The sequence below is a fragment of the Gigantopelta aegis genome, chromosome 4 (assembly GCF_016097555.1).
Source record: "Gigantopelta aegis isolate Gae_Host chromosome 4, Gae_host_genome, whole genome shotgun sequence".
In the NCBI taxonomy this organism is placed as follows: Eukaryota; Metazoa; Mollusca; class Gastropoda; order Neomphalida; family Peltospiridae; genus Gigantopelta; species Gigantopelta aegis.
The window spans coordinates 20,103,102-20,129,585 of record NC_054702.1 but is presented as its reverse complement, the minus strand read 5'-3'; the positions used below and the strand labels follow the sequence as shown (position 1 = coordinate 20,129,585).

Here is a 26,484-nt window from a genome sequence, read left to right as displayed (position 1 = left end):
AAAACAAAACAATGCAAAAACGAATGTAGTATCACACGATCGCAAGTAGTATTCACACATAGTACATTCCCTTTTTCTGGATTTCGTCAGCTTCGCTGTGATTGGCCTGTTTTGTCCAATCCAGAATATGCTATTTGAAAGCCTTTGTTTGACTTGGGAAGAAAGTAAGTGAGCAGTAAGTTTTTTTGTTCCAGCCTCTCTCACATCCCTGATTCATTTCTTCTAATGAACAAATGAAGAGGGTTTTCTCTGAAGACTATGTGTCAGAATTACCAAATGATTGGTTAATTAATCGATGTGCTCTAGTGGTGTCACTAAATTTAAAAAAAACTTTTTAATTGAGTGGGAGCCAGTACCAGGATGTGAACCCAGTATATTCCAGCGGCTTAACCACTATATCACCATGGCTAGCGGGTCGTCTTTTTTTTTGGGGGGGGGGGGGTGGTAAATCCTCTAACAGTAACACACACTGCCTAGATTTGACGAGACCTGATTATTAAGACAGTACCAGGATCTAAACCCAACACCTTGCAGCCTTAAGTCCAGTGGCTTAACCACTATATCACCATGGCTAGTGGTTTATCTTCGGGGGGGGGGGGGGGGGGGGGGGGGGGGGGTAAATCCTCTAACAGTAACACACACTGCCTAGATTTGACGAGACCTGATTATTAAGACAGTACCAGGATCTAAACCCAACACCTTCCAGCCTTAAGTCCAGTGGCTTAACCACTATATCACCATGGCTAGTGGTTTATCTTCGGGGGGGGGGGGGGGGGGGTAAATCCTCTAACAGTAACACACACTGCCTAGATTTGACGAGACCTGATTATTAAGACAGTACCAGGATCTAAACCCAACACCTTCCAGCCTTAAGTCCAGTGGCTTAACCACTATATCACCATGGCTAGTGGTTTATCTTCGGGGGGGGGGGGGGGGTGTAAATCCTCTAACAGTAACACACACTGCCTAGATTTGACGAGACCTGATTATTAAGACAGTACCAGGATCTAAACCCAACACCTTCCAGCCTTACGTCCAGTGGCTTAACCACTATATCACCATGGCTAGTGGTTTATCTTCGGGGGGGGGGGGGGGGGGGGGGGGGGTAAATCCTCTAACAGTAACACACACTGCCTAGATTTGACGAGACCTGATTATTAAGACAGTACCAGGATCTAAACCCAACACCTTCCAGCCTTAAGTCCAGTGGCTTAACCACTATATCACCATGGCTAGTGGTTTATCTTGGGGGGGGGGGGGGGGGGGGGGTAAATCCTCTAACAGTAACACACACTGCCTATTTGACGAGACCTGATTATTAAGACAGTACCAGGATCTAAACCCAACACCTTCCAGCCTTAAGTCCAGTGGCTTAACCACTATATCACCATGGCTAGTGGTTTATCTTGGGGGGGGGGGGGGGGGGGGGGGGGGACACACACTGCCTAGATTTGACGAGACCTGATTATTAAGACAGTACCAGGATCTAAACCCAACACCTTCCAGCCTTAAGTCCAGTGGCTTAACCACTATATCACCATGGCTAGTGGTTTATCTTTTTGGCGGGGGGGGGGGGGGGGGGGGGGGGACACACACTGCCTAGATTTGACGAGCGCAGGGCTCCGTTCCACAAAGCGATTTTAACACTAAGATCACCTTATGCACTTAAGGTAATCTTAGCACTAAGATCGCTTCATAGAATGGGATTCTGGTGATTAAGACTGCACAGGGATGCGAACCCAACACCTTCCAGCCTTAAGACCAACAGCTTGACCACTATACAACCATGGATAGCGATTCATCTTGTTTTTTTGGCTAAATCCTCTGACACACACTGCCTGGTTTTGACGAGACCTGATGAATAAGACATCCATCACAGTGTTGATGATGATGACTTATTGATTTCTGACAGCTAGCCATGTTTTAATACATGTCACTTGAATGGGATTCTCAATTCTGTTCTTCTGTCTCCACTCATTACGTGTCTTTGCAAAAAAAATTCTATTAAAAAAAATCTCTATTTGTTCTCATATATAGATTCACAGGGTTAGCTAGGGTTAAAGTACTTTGACTGTATTGATGTATGTCCAACAGGATGTAATCCTGTGGTAGATAAATATTTTGATGCTTGGATTGAATACAACAATGTTTTTTTATAGTAAGTAACAGTGGGGTTGACATATTTTCAACTGAATGGTATGCAACATGGAGAAAAACAAACTTGAACAGGTTTTCTGTGCAAAATATTTGTTAATATTAAAATCAGTATTTTGTTCACTCAGATTGTTTTGCATTTCTCAAGCCAAGTCAGTGCCCTACAATTGCTAATGTACATATACATAATGTGTATATTAAAATCTATGGTTCGCACAGGAGTGACTTTCGGTTTAGCCAGTCTTCAGATGTGTAAACACTTCAGATATGTAGAGTTGGAAATTAATAAAATGTGATTAATTTAACGCCTTCGGTCAAAAATGACATTTGCGGGATGAACTAAATAATAACACCTGCAAATTTAAAAACTCCATATAGTTATTTCCTAAGTATATCTCTGGGTTGAAATTTTTTTTTTATTGAAACAAATTATTGACATCTGAACAATATGGTTTTCTTAATGTTTTTGTTTTGTTGTTGTTTTTTGGGGGGTGGGTGTTGTAAAATTTAACTAGAATTTAAACTAAACACTATTTCAGTAAGTTAACTAGATTTATCAATAATATTTAAACTCTCTGTCTTAATGTAATCCAACCAATCATATTTCAGCTCATTAATAAAAAAACAAGGAAGTTCTTTATCATCTTAGATCTTAGAATGGTGTAGTTTAAGAAATTCAGTTGTATTCATTTTATTAAAAGAAATCGGGAAAATCTTTTTTCCTACAGAATGAATTTAGTAAATCATCAATATGACGAAGTTTTTAAAAAAGAGAAAGAAGAAGAAAAGTGATTTGTTATAATATGTGATATATTGCTTCACAAACCTCACATTAAATTGACCGGCCTTGGTGGCATCATGATTAGGCCATCGGTCTACAGGATGGTAGGTACTGGGTTCGGATCCCAGTCGAGGCATGGGATTTTTAATCCAGATACCGACTTCAAACCCTGCGTGAGTGCTCCACAAGGCTCAATGGGTAGGTAGGTGTAAACCACTTGCACCAACCAGTGATCCATAACTGGTTCAACAAAGGCCATGGTTTGTGCTATCCTGCCTGTGGGAAGCGCAAATAAAAGATCCCTTTCTGCTAATTGGAAAGAGTAGCCCATGAAGTGGCGACAGCAGGTTTCCTCTCAAAATCTGTGTGGTCCTTAACCATATGTCTGACGCCATATAACCTTAAATAAAATGTGTCGTTAAATAAAGCATTTCTTTCTTTCTTTCTTTCTTTCATATTACATTGATGGGTATGTAGAAAATACATTAATTAGCAAAATAAACTTACTTTTAAAAAATGTTTTAAAGCATTTAATAATTTAAAAAAATAAACTTACCTTATTTGGATTTCCTTCAGTCTTTAAAATGATTCACATTCTGACCACAGCATTGGTTTCAGCAAATTATTTTGTTTATTGTCATTTCAATCATAAAGAAGATTACCTATTAATTGACTTGTATAGATTTATTCCCTATGTGCAATTTATAGCCCAAATCAGTATCTACATTTGTAAGCTGCTGAATCTCCACTTACAACATTGATTGGTCATCAGAAGAAAATAGGTGTATTGATTGCCAAAACTCTGCAAACTCTGTCGAAACTTGTGTATGGCAGCAGTGATATTCCTTTTCTCTCTCTCTTCTTCTCTCTGTCATTCTCTCTTCTGATAGGGCTGTTTGAGACAGTAACACGATTTGTGTGTAAAAGGCGTCGTCTCATTTGTAAGTCTTCCTTTTTTGGCGTCTCTTCATAAATGTGATTATGTTCAAGTGAGGCAGGTAATCTACGTTGGTGTTCAATTGGTGATCGTATTTGCATTCAGGGGATCTATCAAGACACTTTATCTGTTTTTCTCCCGTCTTAACAGACCATGGAAGTGGAATGCGCGGGCATAGAATGGTTATGAATAAAATCTCCTATGGATGTATTTATGTTATGTCAGCGAGAGATTGCATGTCGTAATAAATCATTTCTGTTTGTTATTGATGCCTGGTGAATAGACCAGAATGGATGTTTTAAAGTATATTGTAATATGATATAAAATGTATTCACTGACTCCTCTATCTGTCTCTGTCTCTGTCTCTGTCTCTGTCTGTCTGTCTCTCTCTCTCTCTCTCTCTCTCTCTCTCTCTCTCTCTCTCTCTCTCTCTCTCTCTCTCTCTCTCTCTCTCTCTCTCTCTCTCTCTCTCTCTCTCTCTCTCTATATATATATATATATATATATATATATCTGTGTCTTTCTCACTGTCTCTCTCTTTCTCTCTGTCCCTCTCTCTGCCTGTTTCTCTCTGTCTCTGTCTCTGTCAGTCTGCATGTGTGTGTCCCTCCCTCAGTCTCTCTCTCTGTTATCTCTGTCTCTGTCTGTCTCACTGTTTTCTCTCTCTTTCTCTCTGTCCCTCTCTCTACCTTTTTCTCTCTGTCTCTGTCTCTCTCTCGATCTCTATCTCTATCTCTCTCTGTAACCTGCAGACTCATTTACAGACATGCCAGCATGCTGATTCTGCAGACATAAGTATGCATACACACACAAACACATGTATGCTTGCATTCATGAGCAACATGTAAATCCCACCCTTGTTTAGCAATACCTCAGTACATTATAAACAACATGACATTGTATGGCTATTTTGGGTTTTGACACTTGGAAGAAAGAAGAGAGACAGACAGACGGACGGACAGACAGACAGACAGACGGACAGACAGACAGACAGACAAACAGACACACACCACTACTGCCACATGAATACTTGTACCGAAAAGCATCAAGAGATCGGTCTATGAAAAAGTACATGTTAAAGATCCTTTGCTGCTAATGGAAAAATGCAGTGGGTTTCCTCTAAGACTATTTGAGAATTATTCAATGTTTGACATCCAATAGCCAGTGATTAATAAATGTGTTCTAGTTTTCAAACACTAAGGTATATTTTTTACTATTATCGACGTTTTTGATAACTGAAATCATACTTTACTTAGATTTTATGGTTTAGATGATCAATTTCCATACATTCGAAGTGTTTTTGGTTATCCTGGTGTTTTTAATATCACAAAATGCATTTCTCATATTTTTAAAAATGCACATGTATCTGAGAAGTAACAGTTATGGAGTAGAGTTTTAGTCTATTTTTAGAGGGTAGAGTTTTAGTCTATTTTTAGAGGGTATTTCATTATTTCAAAGTCACAGACTCATGTTTCACTCAGTTTTAACTTTATCCAAATGTGTTACAGGTTTGTAGATTAAATAAACTTAGTGTTAATTTTCATGGGCTGAAACTAGGGTCTGTCTCTTTAAAGAGAGTAAATAAAACAAACTTAACTAATCTACACCACACACTCACACACGCACACACTCACACACGCTCACACATGCACACACGCACACACTCACATGCACACTCACACGCGCACACACTCACACACTCACACTCGCACACACTCACACTCGCACACACTCACACTCGCACGCACACACTCACACACGCACACACGCACACACACGCACACACTCATACACGCACACACACATGCATACACTCACACACGCACACATGCATACACTCACACACGCACACACTCCACACATGCATACACTTACACACGCACACACTCCACACATGCATACACGAATGCACATACAAATACAGACATAAGTCACATGCACAGACATGCACACATATGTATACATATACACACACACACATTCTCTCAAACATGCACACACACACATACACGGACACCTCTAAAACCGTTCAGACCACTGCTATCTGGGTTTCATCGCACAAATATTCAGGCCGTTATCCAGTTCCGTCAGATATTGGAGATGACCCACACACTAATAAATCCAGTCTTAATAGTGTGATGCCTTTTCCCAGCTCCATCTGTAATGGCTTAAGTGTCTTCATTTGTTTTCTTGTCACGTCGGAGGATTGGATAAAACCTAGAGATCTCAATGTTTGAACATTGATTGGCAGGATTGACTAGCTGGTGACATTTTCGGCTTCACAGATATTAGATTGTGACGGGACGGAATTAAATTAGTTAGGTTTCAATGCAGGAATGCTGCTGTACACGTAGCATTGTGTTCAGACCTGAAAGCTTTTTTTTAAATATTTTTATTTTATGGTTTTTTTACAGATATTTTAAAATTTATTTTTCTTTATTCTTTTACAATATATAATCTGATTGAAAACAAATTCAGTTGCATCTGTCGGATTGTATTGGGGTTTTTTCTTTTTTTAGTGGTGGGAGACTGTTGTCTTTTTTTGTCTTTTTTTTCCCTTTTTCTTATGTGACCATCTATGGGTCGTATTATGTCCATTTGTCCATCCGTCTATTAACTTTTTCTTGTCCGGACCATATCTTGCATACAAATGCATACAGGACCATCAAACCATCCAAAATAGAGTAAGAGTAATAACATTTTGTCTTGGGATGGTTGGAATGGGACAAATACTCAACGGGTCTGCCAAATTGGTTTGATCCGATGATCCAAGGACCTTTCCTTAAAAACCTCTGAAATTGAGTAAGAAGAATAACATTTTATTTGAAAAAATAGGAGTAACAGTAACCGCAACATTTATCTTGGAACCTCTAAAATAGGAGTAACAGTAACCGCAACATTTATCTTGGAACCTCTAAACTAGGAGTAACAGTAACCGCAACATTTATCTTGGAAACCTCTAAACTAGGAGTAACAGTAACCGCAACATTTATCTTGGAACCTCTAAACTAGGAGTAACAGTAACCGCAACATTTATCTTGGAAACCTCTAAAATAGGAGTAACAGTAACCGCAACATTTATCTTGGAAACCTCTAAACTAGGAGTAACAGTAACCGCAACATTTATCTTGGAACCTCTAAACTAGGAGTAACAGTAACCGCAACATTTATCTTGGAAACCTCTAAAATAGGAGTAACAGTAACCGCAACATTTATCTTGGAACCTCTAAACTAGGAGTAACAGTAACCACAACATTTATCTTGGAACCTCTAAAATAGGAGTAACAGTAACCGCAACATTTATCTTGGAACCTCTAAAATAGGAGTAACAGTAACCGCAACATTTATCTTGGAAACCTCTAAAATAGGAGTAACAGTAACCGCAACATTTATCTTGGAACCTCTAAAATAGGAGTAACAGTAACCGCAACATTTATCTTGGAACCTCTAAAATAGGAGTAACAGTAACCGCAACATTTATCTTGGAACCTCTAAAATAGGAGTAACAGTAACCGCAACATTTATCTTGGAAACCTCTAAAATAACTCTTTTGTAGCAGCATCAGAATTGCATGCCAAGATCTTGATTCTGTTACCATGCATGCGATTCTGTGTCTATCACATTAGCACGGTCACGATGGGGAAAAGTGTTCTCGGGCCAGCCCCAGACATTAACCATGCATATCATCATTATGATGAGTGCATCTAAATGTCTTCAGTGGAGATCGTTAGAGCACTGCGATAAGACGACAGAAGACTCAGTCATAGCACTGTCGGTCTCCTATCAGTCTGAGCGAATGCCCCAGGATCAATCTTCATTGCCTGATCATGCAAATTGAACTGATCCATGTAAATTGTTTGGGGTAATAGCACAGCCAACGCCAGATTTAAACTCGGCAAACATGTTTGCGATTGATCGCACATATTTACTGACAGTCATCACAGATACTTTGTTCTCATTATAGCTATTGACTTGGGTGCGGAATAAGGTTTAGTTCTTTATCAGGTTTTTTGTGGTGTGGGTTTTTTTTTTATTTGTCTATTCTTTATTATCGTTTTTGTTACCTAAAATAGGAAATTTATATTAATCCAAAGACGTTTGTCAAAAAAAGTTGAAAGTAGTTTGTGTGTTTTGGGTTTTAGAGATTAAGTGAATTCTGAAGTTGATTTCTTCTTTATACATTTTTAAAACAAATTGTGGAATGAAGTTCAATAAACTGATTTTGTAAGGACTTTTTTTTGTCTGTTCTATCTTTTTGTCACCTAAAATAGAAAACTAATATGAACCCAAAGTCAATTTTTTGGAAAGTGCTTGTAGTTTTTTCTTGTTGATTTTTTGTCATCTTGTTTTTTTGTATGCATTTGAGATTAAATGTATTCTGGAGTTCCAGCAAACTGCGTTTTGTAATAAAAGGAAAGGAATGTTTGAGTGGGCTGTCTGTTCTGTCGTTTTTGTCATGTGAAATATAAAACTAAAGACTTTCTGCCGGATAAAGTACTTGTAACGTCTTCTTTTTGGGGGTTTGGGGGTTGAGGTTGGTATATACGTGTACACTTGAGATTACCCGGTGTATTAAATCTGAAGGTGAATTTCTTGTTCATGGAATAATTAAATTTCCATTATATTTAGTAAAGTTAAAGGCATCCCATTGGGGCAGGACGTAGCCCAGTGGTAAAGTGCTCGCTTGTTGCGCAGTCGGTTTAGGATCGATCCCCGTCGGTGTTGGGCTATTTCTCATTCCAGCCAGTGCTCCACGACTGGTGTAACAAAGGCCATGGTATGTACTATCCTGTCTGTGGGATGGTGCATATAAAAGATCCCTTGTTGCTAATCAAAAAGAGTAGCCCATTAAGTGGCGACAGTGGGTTTTCTATATATATATATATATATCTGTGTGGTCCTTAACCACATGTCTGATGCCATATAACCATAAATAAAATGTGTTGAGTGCATCATTAAACAATATATTTTCTTCCTTTACTTTTGCATCCCATAGCACAAGCACATTTATCAAATTGCTGAACTTTTTTGTCTGAGTGTATTTGGTATCCTGCATGATGTTTATTGCAATACTTACATGATGTTTGTTGCAATACTTACATGATGTTTGTTGCAATACTTACATGATGTTTATTGCAATACTTACATGATGTTTATTGCAATACTTACATGATGTTTATTGCAATACTTACATGATGTTTGTTGCAATACTTACATGATGTTTATTGCAATACTTACATGATGTTTATTGCAATACTTACATGATGTTTGTTGCAATACTTGGATGATGTTTATTGCAATACTTACATGATGTTTATTGCAATACTTACATGATGTTTGTTGCAATACTTACATGATGTTTGTTGAAATACTTACATGATGTTTGTTGCAATACTTACATGATGTTTGTTGCAATACTTACATGGTGTTTGTTGCAATACTTACATGGTGTTTGTTGCAATACTTACATGGTGTTTATTGCAATACTTGGATGATGTTTGTTGCAATACTTACATGAAGTTTATTGCAATACTTACATGATGTTTATTGCAATACTTACATGAAGTTTATTGCAATACTTACATGAAGTTTATTGCAATACTTACATGATGTTTATTGCAATACTTACATGAAGTTTATTGCAATACTTGGATGATGTTTGTTGCAATACTTACATGATGTTTGTTGCAATACTTACATGATGTTTATTGCAATACTTACATGAAGTTTATTGCAATACTTGGATGATGTTTATTGCAATACTTACATGATGTTTGTTGCAATACTTACATGATGTTTATTGCAATACTTACATGATGTTTGTTGCAATACTTACATGAAGTTTATTGCAATACTTGGATGATGTTTATTGCAATACTTACATGATGTTTGTTGCAATACTTACATGATGTTTGTTGCAATACTTACATGATGTTTGTTGCAATACTTACATAGTGTTTGTTGCAATACTTACATGATGTTTATTGCAATACTTACATGATGTTTGTTGCAATACTTACATGGTGTTTGTTGCAATACTTACATGGTGTTTGTTGCAATACTTACATGGTGTTTGTTGCAATACTTACATGGTGTTTATTGCAATACTTGGATGATGTTTGTTGCAATACTTACATGATATTTGTTGCAATACTTACATGGTGTTTGTTGCAATACTTACATGGTGTTTGTTGCAATACTTACATGGTGTTTATTGCAATACTTGGATGATGTTTGTTGCAATACTTACATGAAGTTTATTGCAATACTTACATGATGTTTGTTGCAATACTTACATGGTGTTTCTTGCAATACTTACAAGGTGTTTATTGCAATACTTGGATGATGTTTGTTGCAATACTTACATGAAGTTTATTGCAATACTTACATGATGTTTATTGCAATACTTGGATGATGTTTATTGCAATACTTACATGATGTTTATTGCAATACTTGGATGGTGAGAGGGGAAACTCCCTGCATAAATCATTTATCACCCATTAAAGGCTTTTGTAGGAGATATTGCTGGCACTATAATTTGTGATATCATAGGAGATATCGCTTTTGTTACGTCACTGTGTATGTTTAGCGCTAAACCTATCATTAGTGACGTCACGCCACTGTCATTCTACTAGTTAATGAGTCTACCGCTGCCAAATATAGTGACATGCAACCCACATTACTGACACTGTTTACAATTGTTGCAAATGAAAAGAATGACAATGGATGATAAAAAGAATACACCCCTCGTGTCTTGTGATATCATAATTTATCGGCACTCATTGATCAAAGTATAAAATCCTTCGCACTGCTTGTGCTGATAAAGAATGACGGATCCAGAAAATCCATTTAGGGGGGCCCCAATGACTTGAGGCGGAATGCCAAGGGAACTTTGGGGGAGGTTTGGATGGGGATTGTAAAAAAAAAGAAAATTAATATATAATAAAATTGTAACTGTCGGAAAATTTGGGGGCCTCTCCCCCCCCCCCCCACACACACACCCCCCACACACCCCACTCCCTCCCTCCCCCCCCCCCCCCACTTCCAATCCGCCTTTGATAAATTGATATCACAAGATACTCGGGAGTATTCTCTATATAGCTCATAGTTAACAATTCTATTATAAAGTTAATCATTGAACAACCAATTCTTTCCTTTCCTTTGATTTGTTTAATGAGAGATGTTTTCTTTCAGCCCAGTCATCTCACTCTGTGCAGTCGAAAGTGCTCGTTCACCTCTTCAACATGGTCACTGAGCTGGAGGCTGCCATTCCTGACCTGGTGGAAACTCTTGACGGTCTGACCGAACAGAACCTCTTTAAGGTATGTCATGTCAGTTATAAACAGAAACACATAGTCTAACATGCTACTGACATCTCGTTGGCTTATTGAGTAGGTCATCATTTTTACAGTGGGTATGAGTTGGGTTTTTATTCTGTTACAGGCATAAAAGATCCCTTGCTGATAGTAATAGAGAATAGCCATATGTTCTTAACAGGAATTATTTTAATATAATTCATTAACAGCACAGTTAAGTGCCCATGATATATGCATGAATTTAATTTGGTATGTGCAGCTAGAAAAAAAAAAGTACCTCATCATCATCAATATCATCGCCCAAATGATGTTTGTTTATGCTTATATCCAGTTAAGGTTCAAGCATTTCCCTGGTACATATCTCGGCTATCTAGACTGAGGGTACAGAACAATGGGTTAGTGGTTAGTGAGAGAGAAGTCAGTGTAGTGGCCTTAAACCTATACACTGAGAAATTAACGTTACTCTGGGTGGGAGCTGGTACTGTGATGTGAACCCAGTACCTACCAGCTGTAAGTCCAGTGGTTTAACCACTACACCACCAAAGTCAATCCAAATGATGTTAACTACAGTTATACATAACATATACAGGTCACATACACTTATAATAACTTGGTGTGTCCATGACAGGCATGTTTGAACCAAGATTGGCTTTAAGTATGTTTTATCCCTCACAATATGTCAAAACATGTGCTACCACACCAATGTTGTGGATAATCATTACAGCCTTTTTATTTTAGATCTGGGATGCTGTGCACTGGTTGCCAAGAATGCTTCACGTTACTAAACTGTGGCGTGAGATCCCCAAGATGGTCTTCCTGTCTCAGATCACACTTCACTGGAACTGGTTTGAGAAGAAGTTCCTTCAACAGTTCCTTAGACAAAACAGTTCATGGTATGGTACCACACCCCCATTCCTTGTGTTATTAATACTACTACACATAGCAGCTTGATAATACTCTGATTTACTACACTGTACAGTACATGACATAACCAATAAGTCAACCTAATAGCAAAATATAGCAGGTTTTCTCTATTAACTATATTTATTTCAGCATTATCAAATGTTGACATTAATAGTCGATGATTCAAATTTGATGAATACTTTATATGCGCTTTCCCACAGGCAGGATAGCACATACTAAGGTCTATGATATACTAGTTGTGAGGTACTGGTGGGGACAGGAAGAAAAAACAGTCAGAGAATTTATCCAGTGAAGGGGATTGATCATCTGACCCAACCACCTCAGGCGAACTCTTTATCATGTGAGCTAGAGCATTATATAGACACCAAATAGTTGAAGTTGAAAATATGCTGATATAGGTTAGAATTGGTTTAACTTGCTTACATCCAATTATGGTTTGTGGTATGTACAAACTCTTAACACAGCCAGAGTTTGTACCTAGAAGGGGATGGAGAATGCTATAAAATGGGCTGTAATAATTATCCACAACATTGGTGTTGTTTCTTATCTTTTCAGTGTGTCCACAAAACTCCACTCTGTAGTAGTTCAGCTTCAGAACCTTCTAGGACAGGATAACATGGCAGCAAAATGTTTTGAGAAGTTCTGGGCAGCCTGGGGTCACCCTCCAGCTTTCCTCAGCGAGTCCGAGTTCGAGCTCTCCCAGTCAGTTCAGGAACTGGTGCAGGCCTTGAATGTGTATGATGACTCGCCTCTTCTCACGGTCAGGGAGAAAGTCCGAGTCGCGACGCTCAAGTCTGAGTTGAGGAGAGATGTGATGGTGCTGGTGGAAGCAGATGAATTGTTGAAGGAAAATGTCAAAGGTTGGTTGGTTTTGTCACTGTGAGGTTTTAATAGTGTATAAACATAACGTAATGGAACATAACATAAGATAATGAAACAAAACGAAAACTTAAACGTAAATTTAAACTTAAACTTAAATTTACTTAAACTTACTTTACTGACAATAAATTGATAATATACAAGAGATAAAACTATTAACTAACAGTTCTGGCTGTCGCACTTATAACAATTATTATTAAGACAGGATTTTTTTTTTCTTCAAAAGCTGAATAGCAGTATTTGGCCTGTATTATTGTTATTACATTTTTACTAATCAATAACAAAAAAATGACACTCCTAAAAATCACCTTTAGTCTTCACCAAGAGCAAAATCAAGGAGAGCTAAAGATCAATCCTGAAGTGGTGCTAGGCAACTGGTCACATCAAGTTTTAAATAAAATTCATTAAAATTTGTACTGCAAGGCTAACAATTTGCAGCTTTCCTAAAATGTTTTAGGCGAGTATGGATGGGACTGTAAGCCATCACTTGCCTTTCTTGCTAAAAGCTGATACCTACTTCATTTGTTATTTCGTCATAAAATTTGCCCTGAAGATGTTATATTTTGCTATTTCTACATTTATTTGTCAAAAATAACTACAAATTAATGTCTTCCTATTATAATCATTGTAAACTTGAAAATAATGGAATTGTGATGTGCTGTCAATAGGTGTAAACAGAGGATTTCTTAGGAATCCTGGATGAAAGAAAGAAATGTTTTTAATGACGTACTCAACACATTTTATTTATGGTTATATAGGGTCAAACATATGGCTAAGGACCAAACAGATACTGAGAGAGGAAACCCGCTGTCGCCACTTCATGAGCTACTCTTTTCGATTTGCAGCAAGGGATCTTTTATATGCACAATCCCACAGACAGGGTAGTACATACCACAACCTTTGATATACCAGTTGTGGTGCACTGGCTGGAACAATAAATAGCCCAATTGGCCCACTGATGGGGATCGATCAGGCATCGAGCAAGCGCTTTACCACTGGGCTACGTCCCGCTGTCAAAAAAAAATCCTGGATGAAAATAGAAACTTAACAGAAACATCTATGTCATATATTTCCTTCTAAACAACTACCAGTTCTTCACCCTTAAAGTCAGTCAACCATTTGACTCATACTTACATTCACTGAAGGTTCAAGCACAACTGTCTTGGGCACATCCTCCCAGATTCCCTGGTGGATATGTCCAAAATAGGGGACCCTCAAAGAATTACGGGTGGTTTATGTATGCCCATTTTACAAGTTGTATTAATCCTCTTCATAGCAAATATACTAAACAGAATGAGCCTCTGGTAACTGAGCAATGATTGTGGTCGTATTGAATCGAGATCAGGGTTTCCGATCAACAATGAACATAATATATGGGAATTACCGAGTGTATCGGTACAGGTAGGATGTAGATATCTCAATATATATTATTTACACTTCGAATCATACTATATTGGTATACCAATAATATGTACATCCCAAGATATAAGTATGAAAATCAAGTTACAGTGAATTAGATTAATCTAATCTTGGTCCTGTTAAAAGGAATTAGATTAATCTAATCTTGGTCCTGTTAAAAGGAATTAGATTAATCTAATCTTAGTACTGTTAAAATGAATTGGATTAATCTAATCTTGGTCCTGTTAAAAGGAATTGGATTAATCTAATCTTAGTTCTGTTAAAATGAAATGGATTAATCTAATCTTAGTACTGTTAAAATGAATTGGATCAATCTAATCTTAGTCCTGTTAAAATGAATTGGATCAATCTGATCTAATCCAGGTTCTATATGTATATATGAAACTTTTAGTTAAAATATAATAATTTTTAAATAATTAGTCTTCAAAACCCTGAAGTAGACTATAATCAGGGCAGGGAATTCTCCTCGGATCAGCTGTTTTCCTCTCATGTAACATTGCTTTTCCTCCCATTTTAATTGTCCTTTCCTCCAAAATGTGTCAGATGGCACAGATTTTAACCTAGGATTTAAAAAATTTCCAGGACCCCTCTAGATTTCCTCTTTTTCACAGTTCACCAATTCCCACCTCTGATAATTCATCGTAATTATGTTCTAATAAAAGTTTGTTTTGCTCTTAGATACAAGTGAAAAGTTAAAATCAGCTGGGATTCTGAAAAAATATGACGACAGTATTGAACCAGACTCTCAGACACTTACCCCTGAAATCAGTGTCGACTTGGAACCCAATTCTCCATTCATCCATGTTGACCTTTGGCCTGTCTTTGAGCACATCTGCATCCTTGCAGAACTTTCTATGTTGCCAAGCATTTGGAAGGATTGTCCGGTGTCTGCTTCACACATAACTGATTTCAGTAAACAGTTCACCCCTGAAATAGCGTGTCAGTTTATCGTTTCTAAAGCTGACCAGCTGAAACAGGTGTCGGTGGTAAGGAAGGTCATGAAAAGACTTTGGTCGTGTGCCGCGACCAGAAACACCGATCGTTGGCTCACGTGGTATTCAGACCTGGAGGAGGAAGCACCAGTAGCAAACAAAATTAGAGTGAGGTTTCTGTTTTTGTGGGGCTTTTGTGTAGGATAGACGTGATTTTTTCTGCTTTTTGTACACAAAGTACTCTAGACTGCATCTGAAATGCTGAAAATTACCTTTATTATAGTATGGTATAAAACTTTCAGCTTCTTAAAGATTATTTCTACACTTATTTTAAAATGGGTATCGCATCACTAATATAGAGAGGGCAACATTGAGACTTTTGGTATACTTTTTTAAATAGAGCTGATGTTAAATTAAGCTATAATTACATATTGTTGTCTATTTACTATAATATTGTTGGTTAAAAAAATTAAGAAATAAAAAAGTTAAAAGACCAATAATTTAATAAACTTATACACACCAAAATAAACACACAATGATCACCTTTCATAAATTCAACATCAGTAAAGCAACCTTCCTTTCTTCTGTTGCAGGGTCCAGAGATGCTGCTGCTGGCTCCAGTTAGTCACATGATGTTCTTCCTGCTGTCACATGACCAGAACGAGAAGCAGACGGACATACTGCCTCTTCGTGTTCCCCTCGCCGACTTCCAGCGTCAGCTCAATAAACTCTCACTGGTTTCTTCTCACCTGTGGACACATGCTTCAACCCTGGCTGCATCAGAGTATAGCATCAGGTACAGTTGTATAAATAGAGATAATTCTAAAGAGAGTAATAAAAATGGCATCTTAAGACCATTAGGACATAGCTTACTGTTATAGCACTTGCCTTATGCATAATTATAATCTATCTTGGGCCATATACTATCCTGTGTGTGGGATGGTCTTTGTAAACGATCCCTTGCTGCTAATCGAAATGAGTAGCTAATGGAGTGGTGGCAGCAGCTTCCCATTTCACAAAATGATTTCCGAGCATTGCATCAGTTTAGAATAGGTGACAGATTAATTGCATAGAGTTCTTGTTTCAGAAACCTCCAACAGGAATATCTTGTGAGCAGTTTCATCCATCTACTGGACTCTCTCACTTGTCTTCTCCATGTTGAGACAAAGACTCAATGGACGACTATTATTAACAGACTCAAATCACAGTTTGACTCACACATCCTCAGCAAAGAGACTTTGATGGAAGCCCACAGCATCGCTGTACAGGCAGCATCGGCCAGCCTGAGTGAGGCTGTAGTAGCCGTGTTGGCGAGGTGTTTTGAGGTGATGGAGGATATCGTGGGGCTGAGAGACAATGTCTCTGTTGTGGATGTGGGACATGCCTTGGTATATGTGGGGCTTGCCCATGCCCTGCTGTTGTCTCCAGTGGGGCCAGTGGATCCAGTGGAGAAGAAGATGATTAAACTGAGACATGTAACTGATGAGGTGAATAGATAATAATGAAGGAAAGGAATGTTTGTATAATAACACATCAGCACATTGTTGAATCTGTTGCAGTTGTTAGGATGGGGATTAGGCCATGATGTAGCTTAGTGGTAGAACATTTGTTGGAGGTGTTAGGGTTTGGATTTTAATTTTAGTGCTCTATAATTGGTATATCAAAGGCAGTGGTATGTGTGATCTGGTCCATGGAATAGTACTTTGTAAAGATCTGATAATGCAGTTGTGTAGGATCACACTGTCGACCAAGTGTTAAAATAATCATAATTGAGATTTAAAAAAAAAGTCTGATTAAAATAAAAATTTAAGCTCGGGGAATAAAATAATTCCCAAACTCATTCCAAACTCGTTCCATAAATTCTGTATGGCACTCTCATGCAATAATCTAAATATACTTGAGAATATTGAGATTGTTATGTACTGTCAGTAGGTGGAAATAGTGGCTTCCTTATGAATCCTAGGTCAAAATAGAAACTTAGCAGGAAAGTCTGTCATATATTTCCTTTTGAGATGTCAATTCAACAAATATTTCTTTCCTTTCATTTTAATAACCATTTAGAATCACACATATTCAGTTTTAGGAGCTTTTATCTTAGTTTACTTGGGTGTCTGTCTTCTTTTTTCTTGGCATAAAATAATTTTTGACAAAAATTGCAGTTGATTTGAAATTCTAAAAAAAAACAATTCTTATAATAATTATATTGAGTTTTGAGGGTCATAGAGCTTCTTTTTTTTTTGCTTTTTTTTAAAAAGAAGTTTATTGACCCCAGACACAAGTATGGTAGTGTCAGGGTTGGGGGCCCTGATTCCGCTACCTTACATCCATGTTATAAGTACATATGAACATTATATATATATAATATTGTGTAATGAGAATCAATATAATAATAATAATAAGCATGAATACATCAAAACACGGAGTTCACTAATATGTGGGGTTAACAGTGAAGATAGAGGTAGAGGAAAGATTTAAAGGGAATGGTAAAGGGAGACAAGAGTGAAGAGCTTTTATTTTTAAATTGGCATCCCATCCCTGTTTAACTAGTCATTGTTTTGGTGGGTTTTGATCATCTTTATCACGTAAAAAATGTAATTACCTTTTTAAAAGAAAAATATTTTGTCTTTTATTATTTTCAGCTTTTAGAAATTGAGTGTGAACTCGCTGTTAGAGATCTTCATCAGAGAATGATGACAGGCGAGTCTCTGTTTGAGATTGGATGTTCTCACCCGCGCGTTCGCTACCTGCTGGCCCGAAGAGATCAGTTAACTGTGCACAAGGAAAGGTTGCAGAAAGAGAAAGTCTACAGACCTGACTTGTCTCAGGTATGTAAATAAATATCTAATACTTAACCTTTAGACTACTGGATTAATTTTTGACAAAAACCATGTTGAGTGGGTACAAGTTTATAATTTTTACTCACATATATTCACTTAAATGTGTTATAAATACATAAAATATAGTTCATATTTGAATCAGTAAGTATTATTTTCGTGCGTTTTTCTAATTTTTATGATATTTTAGATAGGTTAATATTGATTAAAATCAGGCAAAAAATCTTTTTAAAAGTCCCATTTACTTATGGGCATTTGTGGCCAGCTGTGCAGTATTTATGTCCATTATTTCTGATAACAGTGGTTTTCTGATTTCCGATAACAGTGATTTTTGGACTAGAATTGTTTTTTAAAAATGAACTACGATTCATATCTCAATATTTGGTGATTTTCGTTGTTTGTACAACCCGATGCCACACTTTGCTAGAATCATTTACAAAGATGATAGTATGGAGGAAGTCCCAGTGTAAGACCACCTCACCCCCATCTAAACTTTACCATGCTAAACACAGGTTACGTCTAGTACATGTACTCATATAAGACACAGAGACGCTCAATACTCAAAAAACCACCGAAGCCCACCTGTCAACTTGTAATATTCGGAATGAAAGAAAAGGAGTAGTCTGTGTGACAGCAGCAGGTTTCCTCTCTCACAGCCATGTGTTGGATCCAGCTGTCAGTTAGAATGTGAGACTGAGGTGTTTAGATGGTAGGATCGAACTCCCTCGGGTGGGCCGGGACGTACCCCAGTGGTAAAGTGTTCGCCTGATACGTGGTCGGTCTAGGATCAGTCCCCGTCGGTGGACCCATTGGGCTGTTTCTCATTCTAGCCAGTGCACCACAACTGGTATATCAAAGGCTGTGGTATGTGCTATCATATCTGTGGGATGGTGCATATTAAAGATCCCTTGCTACTAATCGAAAAGAGTAGCCCATGAAGTGGCGACAGCAGGTTTCCTCTCTCAATATCTTTGTGGTCCTAAACCATATGTCTGACACCATATAATCGTAAATAAAATGTGTTGAGTGCGTCGTTAAATAAAACATTTCCTTCCTTCGAACTCCCTCGGTTTTCCCTATCCAAGCCAGTCCCCAATGGCTGATATATCAAAGACTGCTGTATGTGCTATCCTGTATGTGGGAAAGTGGATATAAAAGATCCCTTGCTACTAATGAATGTATTAGCGAATTTCCTCTAAGACTGTATGTCAGAATGATTAAATGGTCAGCATCCTGTTTCCGATGATTAATAAATCATTGTCCTCTAGTGGTGTTATTAAATAAAATAAAGTTTTTCTTCCACTCTGGATTGCATCTGGTTCTGTGCTATAAACCCAGTTATTACAAGTTTAATTTCAACCACTTGGTCTGTAGATAGTTAATGTTTTATTTTTATTGTTTTCAGTACTGCAGATTAACTCAAGATGTTGGCAACTATCTGCAAACAGTAGGCTCTGTCCAGAGTGTCACTGGGTTATTAAGCAAACTGATTTTGACCAATCGAATGCTGCATGAGATGCGGTGTGACCCCGTGGAAACAGCCAATGCTGTGCAAGAAGAGAGAGTGTGGCAGAGAACCCAGCACAAGTTCCTGGAGAGACTGGAAGACGTGTACCCGTGTTACGTGGATATACTGGAGCCCTTCGTGGTGGCGGTGTACCAGATCTCGCTCGGGATGAGAGTCATTGCTCAGAATGTGGACAGTGCCTTGAAAACACATCAGGTATTTTAGTGTGGTCATTATGTGGAAGGAGGAGTGGGACGTAGCTGAGTGGTAAAGCACTGATGTGCAGTCAGTGTTGAATCAATTTCCATCCATGGGCTATTTCTCGTATCAGCCAGTGCACCACGATTGTCATATCAAAGGCCGTACATGCCATCCTGTCTGTGTATATAAAAGGTACCTAGCTACTGATGAAAAAAATGTAGCAAGTTTCCTTTCTAAAACTATGTAAAACATACCAAATGTTTGACATTCAATAGCCAATGATTAATCAATCAACGTTCTCTAGTGGTGTCATTAAAAAAACTAAAAAAACCTTATGCAGGTGGCTGCTCGGTCAAAGTGGGAGGTTGCTCAGTCAAAGTGGGAGGTTGCTCAGTCAAAGTGGGAGGTTGCTCAGTCAGTGGGAGGTTGCTCAGTCAGTGGGAGGTTGTTCAGTCAAAGTGGGAGGTTGCTCAGTCAAAGTCGGTGGTTGCTCAGTCAAAGTGGGAGGTTGCTCAGTCAAAGTGGGAGGTTGCTCAATCAGTGGGAGGTTGCTCAGTCAAAGTGGGAGGTTGCTCAGTCAAAGTGGGAGGTTGCTCAGTTCAAAGTGGGAGGTTGCTCAGTTCAAAGTGGGAGGTTGCTCAGTCCAAAGTGGGAGGTTGCTCAGTCCAAAGTGGGAGGTTGCTCAGTCCAAGTGGGAGGTTGCTCAGTCAGTGGGAGGTTGCTCAGTCAAAGTCGGAGGTTGCTCAGTCAGTGGGAGGTTACTCAGTCAAAGTGGGAGGTTGCTCAGTCAAAGTGGGAGGTTGCTCAGTCAAAGTGGGAGGTTGCTCAGTCAAAGTGGGAGGTGACTTATTCAAAGTAGGTTATATTAGGCACTTCTAAAAACAGTGTTCTATAATGAAATCAGCTAATTTTATTGTAAAACGTGATTGGTGTAGATTCCACAATGTCAACCAATGAAATGAGCTGCCAACATTTTAAATCTACAATTTTGGGATAATTTGTATGATTTTGACTCACAGTTCTGACATTATAAAAAAAAAAAATTATTTCATGATATGGTTTTAAAAAATAATAATTGGAAAATAATGAAAAAGTAATGTTAGAAGGAATAAAATATTCAGCTTACATTCATTTATTTAATTTTTGTTATTTGTTTTTTATTATTGTATTGAAAAAGATAATCACTGCTAGAAAAAAAGACATCTGGGGTAAAGTTTATGATTCAGTCGATTTAAAGTAACTAATGTAATTTTAACCTTGACGTTACACATTTGTTTTTTGTTTTTCAGCTGAACTTTGGCCATTCACCAGAGCACTTGATTACAAAGCTTACAAAGTTTCCCGTGATCTGCCAGACTGTTCCCAGCATCCTCCAGCTAGCCAATGACTTGACCTCCGAACCCACGCTACAGATGATGAAGAAACTGACCACAACACATCTTACAGAATATGCTATCAGTGGAGAAAAACAGATTCTCTCTAAGTAGGTTATTGTTTCTTTAGACATGGGTGTCCAACCCCCGAAATAAACAAAATGTCTTTGACAAAAAAACATGCCAATAAAATATAATATATTCCAAAGCAGAAAAAGAACTGTTGATAATTAAAAACTGCATGGCAGTCTCGATATCATTGCCAATTGCTGTGGGCAATTGCAGGGGTTGATGTCATTATCATTATCAGTGGTAGGAATGGCCAGGGTCCTAGCTTCCATATACGTATGTATGCAGCTGCGTACCACCTGAGATTTCTTTTCTTTTTTTAAATTAAAATATATGATGTAAATGCGTGTATGTGTGTATGTGTATGTGTATGCGTTTTATTCCATCGCCGAAAAAGTCTGCGTACGACCTGAAAATCCCAAGCTGGGCCCAGAATGGGATGCAGGTCAGTATTAGAACACTCGTCTGAGGTGCGATGGGTTGAAAGACCGATTGCTCTCAGTGATTGTAAGTTTTTCCATGCCATCCAGTGCAGCGATTGGTTGTAGGATCGATCATTCTCTTTCGATTTGGGGTTTTCTAGGTCTTTTTATTTAAGGTGGGCTTTTGCCTATGTCTGCCACTACCTGTATAAAATGCCACCCAGGTTGGCTACAAACCATCTGCTTAGCCCAAAATGTTTGAAAATCGATTTTTCACCAGCGTTTTGGGCTAGGCGTGTGGATTGTAGCCAGCTTGGGTTGGCTCTTTGCAAGGGTAGTCAAGCACATGGGCAAAAGGCCACTTTAAAACACAAGGGCTGTTGTTCCCATCCCAACCACTGGTCCACGGCTGGTATTTTTAAAGATATGGTATAAGATGGTTTATATCTGTTTTTCAGATTGTTCATAGTAGCCTTACTCCTCATCAAAAACCACAGCATTCTGTCACGTGAGCTGACCTTTGAAGTGACCTTTGCTCTGTCCCGCGTCTTTGATCTATTCGTATCAATCTGGTCCGAGCAGGAAGAAAGGAAACGTCAAAAGGAGATTGAGGATGAGTCACTCTACCGATACAAAGACCAGGTTCACGGGGATGAGAGAAGTGAGCAAGAAATCCAGGATGACGAATTCAAATCAAGTTTTCCAACATTTGAAAAGGTTAGTGTCTCCTTTCAACATTTAAAAAGGTGTTTTCTTTTCAAGATTATCTGTCCTCAAACAAGTGCACTCTCTCTCCCCCCCCCCCCCCCCCCCCCCCCCCACTACGGTTATTATTAAAAAATAAAAAGACGTCTGAACTAAACAGCGAAGGAAAAAAGAAAAAGTTACAGTCACGTGACCGGAACTAGAGGGAGCATACAGTAGAAGAATTTAGGCCATCCCATTGGCTGTTGGGATGTTCGGACTAGACTACTAGCCATAGGGGGGAGTGCACTTGTTTGATGACAGGTAATGTATCCATAAAAGAGAAAACATCTCAAGTTTTCTCCAGTGTCTTTTTTAAATATTTGAAAAAGGTAAGTGTTTTTTCAATGGGGTTAATCTTGATGTATGTTTTGAAAAAAATATCTGGATAAAAATATCCTTTTCATCATCTAGATTTTTTTAATGTATGCTTTCAAGAGTGGGGAATAGTTAGCAAAAAAATATACTGCTTGTACACTTGTAAAAATGTTCCTTCTTCTTTGTTTTTTAACTATGTAGTTCCCAAAAGTTTTATTTTTTTAAATACCAAAAAACCCTTTTCGTCTAATTGTACAGGACTTCTCTGATGTAGCTGGTCCAAAAGGTCTTGAAGACTCTAACACAGAGTTACCAACAGAGGGCGACAGTCTCAGTGTCGAACTGCCTGAAGTCATAACACTAGTGGAGATGAGGGAAATACACAAAACTCACCACCAGGTGTTCACGCAAATGACCTCCACAGACTGGATCGCAAAGGTGAAACCGTCGCAGTGCTTGAGCAGAGGACATGTCAATCCAGCTCTGATGAGCTACAGTGTGGCGGCAACTCTTGGCAAGTTGTCCCATGGATGTTTAGGTATGTGTAATGTCAGAGATGAGCTACGGTGTGGCGGCAACTCTTGGCAAGTTGTCCCATGGATGTTTAGGTATGTGTGATGTCAGAGATGAGCTACAGTGTGGCAGCAACTCTTGGCAAGTTGTCCCATGGATGTTTAGGTATGTGTAATGTCAAGAGTTAAGGCGCTGTCACACTAATGCAGTATGCCGGCAGCACTGTGGTAGAGTTTCAACAGTTAAAAGTGTTCATGATGGCAACACAACCTCAGTGCATCAGAAGAAAGAAAAATTTAATGATGTGGATATGATTTATTTTATGAATAAAAAAAATAACATTAATATAACATCTCAAATGGGGACTTCTGGGTGCATATACACTTTGAAAGCAATCCAAGTAACAATGATTTATATAATGTTGATTCATTGGAGTGATGTTTTAGCGTTTGATGTATAGTCACAGTGCTAGTGTGAAATGGGCTTCAGTAGTTATTTTAAGACCAATCCTTAAAACAAAAATTGGCTTGTTTAACTGATGTAATTCTTAGTCTTCTTCGAATGCTCAGAATACCGATGTACTATTTTACTAGTTTGCCAGTCAATAATTTATCTTTGTTTTTGGGTTGAAAATTATATTGGAATTGTTTTGCATGGAGATACAGTAAATTAGCTAAAGCTAAAGTGATTTATTTATTATTAAATTAAATATTGCATTTGTTACGCAACTAGGTCACAAAAGTCAAAATAGTTAAACACAAAAAATTATTTTAGAAACATCAGTTACAGGTACTTCCCTATGGGTAGTACTAAACCAAATAACTTCCTGTTGGTACCTGTAAAAAAAGTACTTGAATTTTGTGCGGAACTAGAGTAGTCATAGACACTACCCGTTATCTCAGAAATGAGCAGCTTGACCCCCAATTTTTTTCTGTTAAGGGTGAGGGGTGTTAGTATTTATATCTGTGGTGTTTATGTCGATTGATATGCTGCAGGTAGAAGTTTTAGCAATATATGTTACTATTGTCGTATATGGGATTTGATTTGGTAGTATACACCCTATAGGCAGATTAGGGGAGTATCATTACAGCTTCGTTTTTCCACAACTGTAGTTAAATTGTTTTAATGAGATATAGATTTTTCATTCACTATTCTACAAATCTAATATTAAACTTGTGGTTATTTTAGACTCCAGCATAGACAGTCACTTGCTTGGTGGACATCTTTTGATTAGTGGTTCTGTGCAGTCAACCGTTCACCAGAGTTTGGAAATAGAAGCCGACATAGATTCTTCAAAGGTATTTACTGTTTAGAGAAACTTGGCTATGATCTCAGCTTTTAAAATCAACTTTTAATGTGTATGGGAAAGTATTTTTACTAATTTAAAACAAGTATTTTTCTTTTGTGTGTTTCTCATATTTCCAGATGTTTTCTATCTACTGTATTCCTATACATCATTAGTTATATTATCTAAAGAATTATAGAAATCCATCATAAGCAATCATGTGTGCTATAAATAATACCCTATTGGTGGACACATTGGGCTATTTCTCATTCCAGCCAATGCTCCATGACTGGTATATCAAAGGCTATGGTATGTGCTATCCTGTCTGTGGGATTGTGCATATAAGAGATCCCTTGCTACTAATGGAAAAATGTAGCAGGTTTCCTCTCTAAGACTATATGTCAAAATGACCAAATGATTGATTTCCAATAGCCGATGATTAATAAATCAGTATGCTCTGGTGGTTTCGTTAAACAAAACAAACTTAACTTTTTATAAACAATACATCTTCCCTGGTGGAAATTTTGAAGAGATTAACTGATTGATGACGCCGGTTTTCGGTTCAGGACTATTGAATGGTGTTGGGAATCGGTTGGAATTCCATCATTGAGGGGGCAGGACATAGCCCAGTGGTAAAGCGCTCGCTTGATGCGCGGTTGGTCTAGGATCGATCCCTGTCGGTGGGCTCATTGGACTATTTCTCATCCCAGCCAGTGCACCACGACTGGTTTATCAAAGGCCATGGTATGTCTTATCCTGTCTGTGGGATGGTGCATATAAAAGATCCCTTGTTACTAATGGAAACATATATTGGGGTTCCTCTCTATGACTCAAAATGACCATATGTTTGATATCCAATAGCTGATAATTAATAAATCAATGTGCTCTAGTGGTGTCATTAAAAAAAAAAAACTTCTTTGCTTGATGCGCGGTCAGTTTAGGATCATTCCTGTCGGTGTCCCCATTGGGCTATTTCTCGTTCCAGCCAATGCTCCACAACTGGTGTAACAAAGGCTGTGGTATGTACTATCCTGTCTATGGGATAAAAGATCCCTTGCTGCTAATCGAAAAGAGTAACCCATGAAGTGGTGACAGCGGGTTTCCTCTCTCTCTATCTGTGTGGTCCTTAGCCATATGTCCAACGCCATATAACTAAATAAAATGTGTTGAGTGTGTCGTTTAAAAAAAAAAAATCCTTCCTTCCTTCTTCCATCATCGATCATCAGTTATAATCGGTTGGCACCTACCAATTAACTTTTTGATTACACAATCATAATGAATTATATGAACCTAAGAAGAATTTGAACTATAAGGACCATGTACCATTTGTCATGTTCACCAGGATAGCGTTTTACCTTTAATAACTTCTTTTTTATGTACACATAAAAACAAACACCAACACCAACATATTTACATCAATTCCATAATTAAAATTGGAGAAACAATTTTTCCTCATAATCGATATCAATTACCGATTTTTGTGATCAAACATCACATCGGAAAAGCTAAACTGATTCATTTTTTATTATAATCGATCACTAAAACGTCACTACTTATGAGGTCGGAGGGGAATTGTGGAATTGTTCATGACATCCGTACCTTTAGTGGATAATGGTGGTATCAGGCATCATTAGCTGGTTATTTTCTAGTTACCTTGATGAATGGTAAAGCGCTCATCTAGAATTGATCCCTGTCAGTGGATCCATTGGGTTATTTCTCGTTCCAGCCAGTGTACCATCAAAGGGTGTGGTATGTGCTATCCTGTCAGTGGGATGGTGCATTATATAAAATATCTCTTTCTACTAATAGAAAAATTTAGCAGGTTTCCTCTCTAGGACTATATGTCAAACTTACCAAATATTTGATATCCAATAGC

At 38.0% G+C, this 26,484-nt stretch overlaps 1 protein-coding gene across 1 annotated transcript in view; it reads left to right on the top strand.

Annotated features, from left to right (window-relative positions):
* The window catches only part of LOC121369657 (midasin-like), a 171,032-nt gene that overhangs the window by 71,602 nt on the left and 72,946 nt on the right, over window positions 1-26,484 (top strand). The window contains exons 50-61 of the mRNA XM_041494702.1: window positions 11,067-11,194; window positions 11,927-12,081; window positions 12,668-12,972; window positions 15,089-15,510; window positions 15,936-16,138; window positions 16,430-16,829; window positions 17,982-18,167; window positions 19,582-19,899; window positions 21,174-21,367; window positions 22,207-22,465; window positions 23,069-23,348; window positions 24,512-24,621. Coding sequence (XP_041350636.1) covers window positions 11,067-11,194; window positions 11,927-12,081; window positions 12,668-12,972; window positions 15,089-15,510; window positions 15,936-16,138; window positions 16,430-16,829; window positions 17,982-18,167; window positions 19,582-19,899; window positions 21,174-21,367; window positions 22,207-22,465; window positions 23,069-23,348; window positions 24,512-24,621 — 2,960 coding nt within the window. The remainder of the gene's footprint in view (window positions 1-11,066; window positions 11,195-11,926; window positions 12,082-12,667; window positions 12,973-15,088; window positions 15,511-15,935; window positions 16,139-16,429; window positions 16,830-17,981; window positions 18,168-19,581; window positions 19,900-21,173; window positions 21,368-22,206; window positions 22,466-23,068; window positions 23,349-24,511; window positions 24,622-26,484) is intronic.